The sequence below is a fragment of the Petaurus breviceps genome, unplaced genomic scaffold, assembly GCF_028583685.1.
Source record: "Petaurus breviceps papuanus isolate PSGF00001 unplaced genomic scaffold, PetGlider_PUasm1.0 188, whole genome shotgun sequence".
NCBI lineage: Eukaryota > Metazoa > Chordata > Mammalia > Diprotodontia > Petauridae > Petaurus > Petaurus breviceps.
The window spans coordinates 37,159,608-37,171,329 of NW_027185804.1; the positions used below are offsets into that span (position 1 = coordinate 37,159,608).

General features: G+C 49.1%; 1 protein-coding gene across 3 annotated transcripts in view; it reads right to left on the reverse strand.

Moving 5' to 3' along the window:
- Positions 1-11,722, reverse strand: part of LRP4 (LDL receptor related protein 4) — a 65,686-nt gene that overhangs the window by 34,575 nt on the left and 19,389 nt on the right. For all 3 annotated transcript variants that reach the window (XM_069091549.1, XM_069091548.1, XM_069091550.1), the window contains exons 3-13: positions 8,770-8,886; positions 8,478-8,591; positions 7,593-7,709; positions 5,597-5,725; positions 4,971-5,090; positions 4,625-4,750; positions 3,635-3,760; positions 2,988-3,122; positions 2,679-2,804; positions 1,271-1,501; positions 893-1,049 (exon numbers count right to left, since the gene is read on the reverse strand). In XM_069091549.1, the coding sequence (XP_068947650.1) occupies positions 893-1,049; positions 1,271-1,501; positions 2,679-2,804; positions 2,988-3,122; positions 3,635-3,760; positions 4,625-4,750; positions 4,971-5,090; positions 5,597-5,725; positions 7,593-7,709; positions 8,478-8,591; positions 8,770-8,886 (1,498 nt within the window). The remainder of the gene's footprint in view (positions 1-892; positions 1,050-1,270; positions 1,502-2,678; positions 2,805-2,987; positions 3,123-3,634; positions 3,761-4,624; positions 4,751-4,970; positions 5,091-5,596; positions 5,726-7,592; positions 7,710-8,477; positions 8,592-8,769; positions 8,887-11,722) is intronic.

Consider the following 11,722-nt stretch of genomic DNA (forward strand, 5'->3'; position numbering starts at 1 on the left):
CAATTTGTATGCCCTCCCCGTGGTTACAACAATAATAACAATGACATTTACATTATGCTAGAAGGTTTGTCAAGTGCTTTTCTCTCACCTGTTCCTTACAGTGTGATAGAAGTGTCAAACTCACATAGAAACAGGGGCCACTAAACTATACATCAGGGTCCCTGCAGGTCATATGTTGACTTAGGAAAACCACAGATTAACATTATCTATGGTTTACTGTATTTTTATTCTGTTAAATATTTCCTGATTATGTCTTAATCTGGTTCAGACTGCACTTGGTAATGTTGTGGGTTGCGGATGGTGTATCCAACATGTGTGGTGTAGAGTATAGAGCATTAGACTTCCAGAAGAGTTGGGGAGACCTGGGTTTGAATCCCACCTCAGAAATGTACTAGACATGTGCATTTGCACAAGTAACCTAACCTCTCTAGGCCTCAGTTTTCCCATCTGTAAAATGATGAAATTGGATTTTATGACCTTCAAGGTCCTTTCCAGTTCCAGACCTATCGTTTTGTGATTATAACCCTGTGATATTACAGGCACCTTTTTTACAATGAGGAAACGTTTAGCCAAGAAGAGACCAGTGACTTGCCCAAAGTCACACGGAATCTAAGGTGGCATCTTGTTGACTCTAAGCCCAGCCTTTTCACCACTGCACCGAGAGGGCTCCTCCAGGCCAGTTCCCTCCCCCATGGAGGTCAGTGTTTCAGGAGGCCTTTCTCCGGGCTTCATAGTGGCCAGGCTGGAATGGGAGCAGTGGCTCATGAGCCAGTTGGTCCCTTGGCTCTTGGCTCATAGGCCCACTTCAGCCCCCAAGGACCATTCCATGGGAATCCCTCACCCAGGAAGATGGGGCCCAATGCCTCTGCTTTGTGGAGCAGCTCGCACTTACCCCTCCATGGGGTGCAGGGCAATGGCCCGGGGCTTCTCTAGGTTCTGCCACAGCAGCACTTTCCGATGTGCACCATCCAAGTTGGCCACCTCAATCCTAGAAGTTCCTGAGTCTGTCCAGTACAGCTTGTCATGGAGCCAGTCGACCGCCAGCCCCCCTGACAAGGTATAAAGAGAGGATGTGCTTGAGGGCCAGGGGATCCAGCCCATGCTCCCAGGCCTTTCCTGTACTGGCTCTTCCCATCTTTCTATTTGGGATGAAGTTCTAGGAGGAATTTTAGCTTTCTGGTCCCCAGCCCATACCTCTTCCTTCAGGTAAGTATGCTGTGCTATTCTTCTCCCAGGTTTCCCACTCACCCTGGGGCTCGACTCTCCGTACCTGGGCTTTCCAGGCCTGTAGACACCACCTCCTCCACATTGCTTCCATTGAGGTTGGCTCGAAGGATGCGGTCCAGAGTGACGTCTGACCAGAAGACAAGCTCCCGCCGGTGGTGGAAGTCAAGGGCAATGGCATTTTCCAGGTTGTTGAGTAACAGTGTGTACTCAGAGCGGTGCGGCAGTACCTGCCGGATGTCAATCCGATTGGCGAACAGCAGCACGGGCTCTGGCCCTGGGACACAGCAGAGAGACAGGGCCTAAGCCCAGGCTCCAGCTCTGTCCCTCGGCCCACAGGCCCACTTAAGCCTTCCAGGCTTATACATTAGATGGGAACCCTTCACCCAAAAGCATAGGGCACAAGGCCTCTGCTTGAAACCTCAAGGTAGGAGGAGAGGCAGAGGTAGAAGAAGAAGCCTTCAGCGACAGCTATACCCTGGAAACATCTCTCTCAGATCCTATGGCGTTCCCACTTATCCCTATTCACTACAAGAGCGGCTGCTTCACATTTCAGCTAATCTCTGTAAAGGACTGATTACCTCAACAATATCTGGAGTCAGAGGACTTGGGTTCAAATCCTACCTCTGATGCCTATGTATCTGTGTGACTTTGGGCAAGTCATTTAATTTTCTAAGGCCTCAGCTTCCTTAGTTGTTCTCCCACTCCCCACTAACATGGCCACCACCCTAGTCAGGTCTAAACTACTGCAATTTCCTCTTAACTGGTCTCCCTGCCCAGAGTATCTCTTTCCTCTCCAATCCATTTTCCACACAGCTCCCAAAACAATATGCTCTAAATATAGATCTGACTCTGTCACTCTCCTGCTCAAAAAGCTATAGTGGCTCCCTATTACTTCTTAGATAAGATAGAAAATGTTTTCTAAACCTCAGATGCTATTATTATGATTGTTATAACTAAAGTTCCTTCCCCCAGTCTGACTCCAGTCTTTCTTTACAGCCTTGGTTTCCATTGTTCTTCTCTAGCTTCTTGCTATACAGAGCCTTTCATTTTCTCCTTCTTACCTCCACACTTTTGCTCCCACTATCCCTCATTTCTGGAATGTACTTACTCCTCATTTGTGTGTCCTTCAAGGCTTGCTTCGGGTAGGAGAAGGCATTAAACCTCTTTCCCCACCTTAAAAGTACTTGGATTTACTTGTGTTTACTTCTCTATGTACAGATTGTGTCCTTCAATAGAATGTAAGCTCCCGGAGGTCAGGAACTGCTTCATTTTTGTCTCTGTACACCCAGAGCATAGCCTGGTTTCTGGCATACAGTAGGTACTTAAATGCTCACTGGACTGGAAGATGGTGGAGGTGGTTAGGTCACCCGGGAGGGCCCAGAGGGTAACTGGTTTGCCTGAGGAAGGTTTAGTTCTTCCTTGCCCACAGGGCCATCCCTAGTTCCCCTTACCCAGGGCCTTGCAGCTTCGCCGGTCAGGTCGGAGTTCATAGCCAGCCTCACACCAACACTGGAATGCTCCATCACTGTTAGTACACCCTTGGCTACAATAGCCCTCCTCCTCACACTCATTCACATCTGCAGAGGACAAGGGCATGGATCAGAGAACTTGCACGCCATCCAATTTCCACCCCGATTCCTTGGCTGCCCAGGTGTTCACTTGCCTAGACATCTGCTTGCATTCTAAGTCATGGGACCCAGGACCATCCATCACTCTCAACAAGCTACTGAGCTTTTTCCCTTCCAAGTGTCCCAGCTCACCCTGGCAAGAATGCCCATCCTCCATGAGTCTGTAGCCGGTGTGACAGGTACACTGCACCGCTCCCCGAACCATCTGGCACTTCTGGGCACAACCACCATTGTTGACATTGCAGTTCTCCTGACCTGTCCGAGGCCCTGTGCCAGTCAAGTCAGAGATGGGAGCTCAGCCCAACATGCTCCCTAAGGAAAGCCAGCTTGGCACTCCACCTACACCATGGAAAGCTTCTCCTGCAGTTGGAAGAGTCCCTAGAGAGGGTTCCTTGTTAGCCCTAGCCCTAATGGGGCAGGTTGGGGGTCAAATTCTGACTCATTCACCCATTTACTGATTGTGTGACTTTGGGCAAGTGAACACCGGATTTAGAATCAGGATCTCAGTTCAAACCCTATGTCTGCCTCTTCCTACTTTTGGGACTTTGGGCAAGCCAATGCCCCTGGATGGGCCTAAGTTTCATCTAGAAAATGAAGCCATTGGAATATATGTTCTCTGAAGACCCTTCCAACTCTAAATCTATGATACTAAATCACTTCCTCTTTCTGGGACTCAAAAGGTATTAGAAGATCTGGGTTAGCTATTTCTGTACTCACTCACAGCTCAAAAAACTCCCCCAAACTTACAATCAAGAAGTCCCACCCTGGGAGATACTCACGGCAGTTCTGCTGGGGGCTTTCATCGCTGTTGTCTCCACAGTCATTGACACCATTACATAACTTTCTCTGGCCAATACAGCGCCCATTCCCACATAAGAACTGATCTGAGGCACACTGGGGGCTTCCTAGGGAGAGGGTGACAGCACAGGTCAGGGGAGGAGTTGGGGCAACAGAGGGAAGTTGGAAAGGATGGGAGCCTGTCATTACTTTTTTTTTTTTGCTTTTTCGAGGGCAATTGGAGTTAAGTAACTTGCCCAAGGTCACACAGCTAGGTTTTTTTTGTGTGTGTTAAGTGTCTGAGGCTGGATCCAAACTCAGGTCCTCCTGACTCCGGGGCCGGCACTCTACTCACTGTGCTACCTAGCCTCCCCAGAACCTGTCATTTCTAAGGCAAGACACAGTTGGACTGGGATTTGGGTGAGTTGGGTGGGAAAGGGGGCAGGGTATTTCAGGGCTCCAGAGCAAGGTATGGATCTGGTAAGACTGAATCCCCAGAATTTCCATTAGGGTTTAAGAGAGTGAGATGGCAAAGAACACATGACATGAGGAGAAAGATAGTAATGATATAACCCTAAAAATGGCTTAGAAGGAAATCAGCCAGACATCTAAAGTCATACTCCCCCACCTCTGGCCCGCATAAAACCTATAAATAAATAAATATGTTAACAAAAAGTGACACTCATAACTCTGGTATTGTTGGCTTAGTTAGTCAGAGGTCCTGGATTCAAATCTCACCACTGACACTACCTGCATGGCCTTGAGTAAATCACATAACTTCCCTGGGTCTCAGTTTCCTCATCTGTCAAATGAGGGGATTGGATGAGATGTCCTCAGAACTCCCTTCCAGCTCTAAAGCCATGATCCTATGGTCCCACAGTTCATACCCATCAGGCCAGGTAAAGCTAAACCATGAATATGGCCAGAGCAGACTCCTGGCCCATGTCCTGGGGAGCTTGTTAAGGGGCCAGACCAGGGCTGAAGGGCCCCACCTGTATTCTCACAGTTCTCCTCATCACTGTTATCTGAACAGTCATCTTCCCCGTCACAACGCCAAGACAGCCGGACGCAGCGGCCAGACTTACAGCGGAATTGCTCTGCTGTGCACATGGAGGTGGCTGGAGAAGGCAGGAGGGAAGGTCTAGGTTGGGGGGCAGCTCTGAAACAGCCTGAAACACTTTTCTCCCCTTCCCCACCTCCCCCACGTCCTTGGCCAGGGGTCTGCTGGGGCCCTCGTCCCTCACCCTCCACCTCCCTGGCCTTCTTGCCTGGGGCCTCCTCTACACCAGGAGCCCACTACAAGCCATCCCATCCCTCCAGGATCATTCTGCCACTCACTGCAATTCCGCTCATCAGACTGGTCATCACAGTCCGCGTCCCCATCACAGCGCCAGCCAGCATTGATGCAGAGACCACTGTCACACATGAACTCCCCAGATCGGCAGGGCTGGTGGGAGGCTGGGCAGGGATTGGGCAAGCAAAAGGATGGAAGATTATGGGTTACTATTCAGCTCAAAGGGCTATGCATCTCAAGCTGGAAGGGGTCCTCCAAGGCCATCTTGTCTAACCTCCTTCATTTACAGATGAAGATGAGCCCAAGGAAGCTCAGTGGTTTGCCAGAGGTCACAAAGGATGTAAACAGCTGTGATGTGTGTCTCTCTAGCTATGCAGTACTTAGAGAGCCCATGGCACACTTCTTCAAAAAGCTAATCTCCTGGCCCCAGACCCTCCATGGGCCCTTGCACACAGAGAACACAGCAGAAATATTTACCAACCAACAAGGATTGTGAATGAACCAACAGACAAATGAATGAGTGACTGAGAGAATGATTGAATATTAACTCTTAAGAAGGTTGCCTAGAATTCAGACTCCTCCCCACTACTACCCTGCCCCACTCACCACTTTGCCCCTAATCATCCTAGAAACTCTCTGACACCCTCACCTCCCGCCAAAGGGCACTCACAGCAGTCGGACTCATCCGACCAGTCCCCACAGTCGTCATCCCCATCACAGTGGTAGATGTCCAGGATGCAGCGGCCATAGGCGCACTGGAACTCCTCCAGGCTGCAGGGAGGTGCAGGAACGGCTGAGGCTAATGGGATGGACAAGAGAAAACAGTCTCAGGTCTTGGCATTCCAGGGCCTAACTTCATTTAAGGCTCAGCTCAAATGTCACTTTCTTACACAGGTCTTTTCCTGATTCCTCCAGCTATTAAGGTCACCCCCCTCCAAAAAAAACTTCTCTGTATTTATTTGGTATAAATCCTGTTAAATTAATTCATCTGTGAACACATTGTCTTCCCCTAGGAGAATGTAAGCCCTCTGAGCACAAAGACTGCCTTCTCTGTGCTTAACACGTGCTCAGTAATTGATCTGCTTCCACATCTTTGTACAAGCCGGCCCCCAGGCCTGGGTTGCACTCAGTCCCTATCTCTGCTTCTTAGAACTCCAAGGCTCTTTAGTGCTTAACTCATGGGCAAACTGCAGAGGGAAGCTGTTCCCGATCCCCTTAATCGTTAATGCTCTTTCCATAAATATATGTGTGTATGTATGTGTATATATACATATACACACTTATGTTTGTACTTGTGTATTTATAACAGACTGGTTGATCCTAGACAAAGTATATACATCCACACATATAAATATAGATAAGTAGGCATCTGTAAGGGTTATGGGATTTAAAGATCTTCCATGCCCCATGGACGTGCTGACATAGCAGAGCAAGAGAAAGCGGAAAGCCGAGCTAACGGTCCTGCGGTTGGCGGTTGGCAGCGGTTGTGGTTGCCCTTTTTTTTTTTTTTTGGAGTTAGGACTCCTGCTGAGCACCGCCAGGGGCCGGAGCTGCTGGGAGCAGGACTTTCTGCTAAGGACTCCTGCTGAGCACTGCCAGGGGCCGGAGCTGCTGGGAGGACGCTGGGTGGTTGCTGTGAGTGGGGAGAGGAGGACCTTTGCCTGAGGTAGCCTGTTCTGTTTTAAAGGCTTGAGAATGTGGGTGCTTTCTACTTTATCTACCTGTGCCAATATCATAACTACTCTGATGGCTTTCACTTTCTGGTTTTGGGACTCAATCTTTTGGTATCTTAATAAATTTTCTAGTTTATTTCCCCATATGGCAAACATGACGTATTTTGTGATGGATAATTATATCAGCATATTTGTAATCTCTATAGGCATTGTGAATATGGCATTGCTGATACAGCATATCTGTAGGTCTGTGTATAGATCTATACATTTACAGATCTATAGATACATATCTATATAGATCTCTCTCCACACACACACACACACACACCACACACTTAGCAATATACATGCTGTCATTCCCCCCCACCTCACCCCTGTAGAACGCAAGCTCCCTAAGGGCAGGGACAGTTTTATGATGCACTTTGTGTACCTTAGGACTATGATGGTGACTTTCACATAGTAACGCTCAGTGTGAACAATTGGAGTAGACACTGGCTCCTTTGAGCAGAAAGGTGTTAGGCGTGGTGACAGTACCAAGTCAGCTCCCTTGGGCAGTGCCCCATAAGCATACTTCAGTCAGATGGGTAAGAAAGATGAGGCCTCCCTACTCACTCAGAGAGGTCTGTCCAACTTCTCTCCAGGTCTAGCAAGTTACTTGAGGGGCAGTGTGGTGGATAAAGTGTCGGACTTGGGAGTCAGGAGATATGAGTTCAAATCCTACCTCACATACTTAACTATGTGCAAATGGTCAGATCCCTTAACCTCACAGAATCTCAGTTTCCTTACCTCTAAAATGGGGATAGTAATCCTTTCAAAAGCCACTTCACAGGGCTATTATGAGGAAAGGGCTTTGCAAACTTTAAAGTCCCATGCAAAGGTGAGTTATTATTTGGACTCGCTCAGCCACAGGCCTGGCACTTGTGCCCAGAGAGTGGGCCCCACTCCCTGACCTGTGTCCCATCGTGGTCACCCCCAGGGGCCAAAGGCACTCACGGCAGCTCTCCTCGTCCGAACCGTCCTTACAGTCTGAGTCGCCATCACAGTACCAATGCTCTGCGATGCAGCTGCCATCACTACAGCGGAATTCCTTGTCAGAGCACTTGCGCATGTCTGGGGAGAGACGGGGCTGCTCACTCCTGCCCTGGGGAGCCCCCCAGCTTTGGTGCCAACCCCCCCTGACTCTCAGACTCCCTCTCCCTGGGGATTCCTCAGCTCCTTTAACTCTTGGAGCCGACCCCAAGAGGAGGAGAAAATACTGAACAAGCTCAGTCCGACTCTAGTCCTTGGTCTACCCGCCTGCCCTTTATTCTTTTTGCCATTCAAGGTATGATAGCCACGACCTTGTGCAGAGTAGGTCCACAAAATATTTGTTGAATGAAAAAATGAATGGTTTCAGGAACTGCTGAGTCCCACTGGATTTATTTATTGTAAAATTAAGGTTTTATTCCTGCTTTTTGTTTTTTACCCCATAGTCAATTTATCTGCCATTCTTTCTCCCCACAATCCAGTAAGCCTTCCCTTGGCACAGCAACCATGTATGGCAAGACACACAACATTCTACACCAACAGACCCTTCACTTCTCTGAGGGAAGGAGGTGTATTTCCTCTCATCCGGGGCTTAGGACAGTGCCTGCCACGTAGAAGGCACTTAATAAATGTTCACTGCTCTTCTTTGGGGCCAAGACGGAACGCCGTGGGATGCAGAGGTGGAAGGGACCTAGCCCATCCCCTTCATTTTATAGATGAGGGAAGTGGGGCCCAGCTAAGGGAAGTGACTTGTCCAAGGTCACACACAGAGCAGAGCTGGGATTCAAACTCAGGTCCCCTTGACTCCAAATCCAGCGCCCTCCCAGCCGCCCTGTGATGCCTCCCACTCACCACACTGTTCATCACTGTTGTCCCCACAATCATTGTCCCCATCGCAGTGCCACAGGCTTCGAATGCAGTAGCCATTCTGACAGGGGAATTCATCCTCCTCACACTCTCTAGGGGCTGGGGACACAAGAAACGGAGAGGTCAGAACTGGGGGCCCAAAGACAGACAGGAGAGCTCCAGGGCATTCCAGGGTGGGGCACCAGTCACACCTCTGCAGTGCCAGAGTCCCTCGGAATCCTCCCTGAGCCTCGCCCAGAGCCCAGGCTTGGCGTGCCCGACCCCGGCTGGCACTTACGGCAGTCCTGCTCATCGGAGTCATCTTCACAGTCATTGTCACCGTCACACACCCAGGAGCGCCGGATACACTTGCCGTTGTCACAGTGAAAATCCAGAGGGGAACAGGTAGGAAGCACTGAGCCCCGAGAGAAAGAAAGTCCAGGTGAATCAAGCATCCTTGCTCAGGCCCAAGCCTCTCCCTCACACCCTCTGTTCCAGAGTGTAACATGGGAGAAAGAGGAGGAGAGGGAGAGACAGACAGAGAGAGGGAGAGACAGACAGACAGAGAGGGAGAGAGAGAGAGAGAGAGAGGGGAGAGGAGAGAGAGAGGGGAGAGGAGAGAGAGAGAGAGAGAGAGAGAGAGAGAGAGAGAGAGAGAGAGAGAGAGAGAGAGAGAGAGAGACAGAGAGAGAGAGAGAGAGAGAGAGAGAGAGAGAGACAGAGAGAGAGAGACAGAGAGAGAGAGACAGAGAGAGAGAGACAGAGACAGAGACAGAGACAGAGAGACAGAGAGAGACAGAGAGAGGAGAGAAAGGGGAGAGAGAGGGTGGGGAGAGAGAGACAGAGACAGAGAGAGACAGAGAGCACACAATCTGGAGCCAAGGGAACCTGGGTCTGAACTTAATTATTGACATTTACTATCTGTGTGACCAGAGGCTGTGCAGGTTCCTCATCTGTATAATGGGTATAAAAATACTTGTAATAACAAGTAATGTATCTTAGTGGATAGGAACCACACCTTGGAGTCAGGAGGGCCTGGGTTCAAGTTTTACACTGATGCCTACTGGCTGACCGACCCTAGACAAATCATCAAACCTCTCAACACTCAACAACTACAAATTCCAGAAGAGCTATTAATCAGTAGAGGTGGAGGGAATTTTTATACTGGGATATCCCCTCACTGTTGGTATCCCAGCTCAAGCCTTGACACCTAGGTTTCTTCACTGACAATTCTCTACACCAGTGAAATCAGGCCCTGCCCCCCCCCAAATCAGTTACAGAAATGTAAAATATTATTATTATAGGGTAAGATATCATGTGTGATAATGGAATAAGTCCTAGTTTTTCATTCAGAAGATCTGGGCTCTAAACCCATCTCTAATATACATATAACTTTGGGAAAATCACTTAACCTCCCTGGACCTCAGTTTCCCCATCTGTAAAATGGGAGGGTTGGACTATATGGCCTCTGAGGCCCTTCTAACTCTAGATATCTGATCCTTAGAAGGCCAATTCTAGGCAATTAAAACTTTACAGAAATTAAGAGGGAACAAAAGAAAGAGAAAAAAAAGGAAATGTCTTCTCCCCTACCCCCCTACCCTCCCTCCCACCCCAGCTTTCCTCTTGGGAAATACATGTTGCTAATATGTAATGAGTACCTTGTCTGGGCTAGTTAGTTCAAGTGGATAGAATGGGTGTTAATGAGGCCAAGGTTGCAGGTTCAATCCCTATCAGGACCAATTAACTTCAGACGGAAAAAAACTCTGTTCAAGGTCACAGATTTCATTCCCCAGCCCCTGCAGCCAATCCTGCTAATTCCTGCTTCTGGTCACAAGGAGAGTGAGCTGCAGAAGACATGGGGCTGGCCTGGGGAACACACCTCAAAGCATCAAAGGTGAGTTGGGAACGTCACCCCTGGATAAACTGAACAAGGAGAGGGAAGTCTACTGGATGCATGCACTAACTGGGAGGTCAGGGATGTTTATAGCATGGGAGACCCTCTCAGGCAACTGGTCTCCCAATTTAGAGAAGGAATAAATATCTGCATGTATAATAATAATGACCAGCATTTATAGAGCGTGAGAGGATGTGCTAAAAGCTATGCTTTATATGTTAACTCTTCTGAGCCTTACAAACAACCCTGTGAGGCAGGTGCTATCATTGTGCCCATTGTACAGATGAGGGGACTGGAGCACAGACAGATCACAGGGCCACATGGCCAGCAAGTGTCTCAGGCAGGATTTGATCTCAGGTCTTGCCAATTCCACATGCAGCACCATCCACGGAACTACAGAGCTGTCTATGTAAATGCCCATCAGGGCACTGTCCACAGAAAGCTGGCCTGGGAGGCAGTGAGAGTCAGTTTGAATCCTGCCTCTGACACTTTCCAGGTAGGCGCTCTCCTTCTGTTCTTACAAACAGTTTTACAGTAGACTCCAGAATTTTGCCCAAAACTGGAACTGAACTTACTAGTGGGTCATTTGTAGCTTCAACCTGAAATCTTTCTGAAAGAAATTCTTTCTGAAAATGTAGCTGTTTTAGCAGTTACCAACAATGATTCGAATACAGCAGAAGACAGAGCAGCAGCAGGACTACGGAGGGAGAGAATCTGGGCAAATCACCCTTTTCAGCTCGAAATCATTTCAAGCAGCAAGGTGATCAGTTAGGATATCAGCCAGCATGGGCTTCGGTTCTCTCCTAACCGTGGCGGTTCTCTGTGTCCCAGACTGATGCTCCTTCTTCACCGAGGACACAATCCAGGGATCACCTAGAAGCGGCTTCCTGTCTGCAGTCCTGCTGCTTCTTACCTGTGAGGTCCTGGGGCCTCTCTGGGCCTCAGTTTCTATGAAATGAGGGGTTGTATCCCCAGAATCCAGTGATGTATCAGGCACTTTAGGGGTATTTAATAAATGCTTGCTGATTTGGACTAAAGTGGATTGTGTTGAGGTGTCCCTAATGGCAGATTGGGTAATGTCAATGGTGTTACAAACCTCCTTGTTCTAAGATTCCAAATCTACAGGTACATTGGGAACAGTCAATTTCCCTTGGCTGGGGAATCCCAGAGCCCAAATGGCCATTTCTTGGCATCTGGTATCTTAAGAAGCCAAAAAGCCCCATCCCAAAGTCAGCTGCTGTCCCGCTAGGTCCTTCCTTAAAACCTTTCTCCCCTGGCTCCAACCTCTTGGTCAGGCCTTTTCAAGGCCACCCTCTCCCCCCCCCCCCCCCCCCCCACCCCCCCCCCCCCCCCCCCC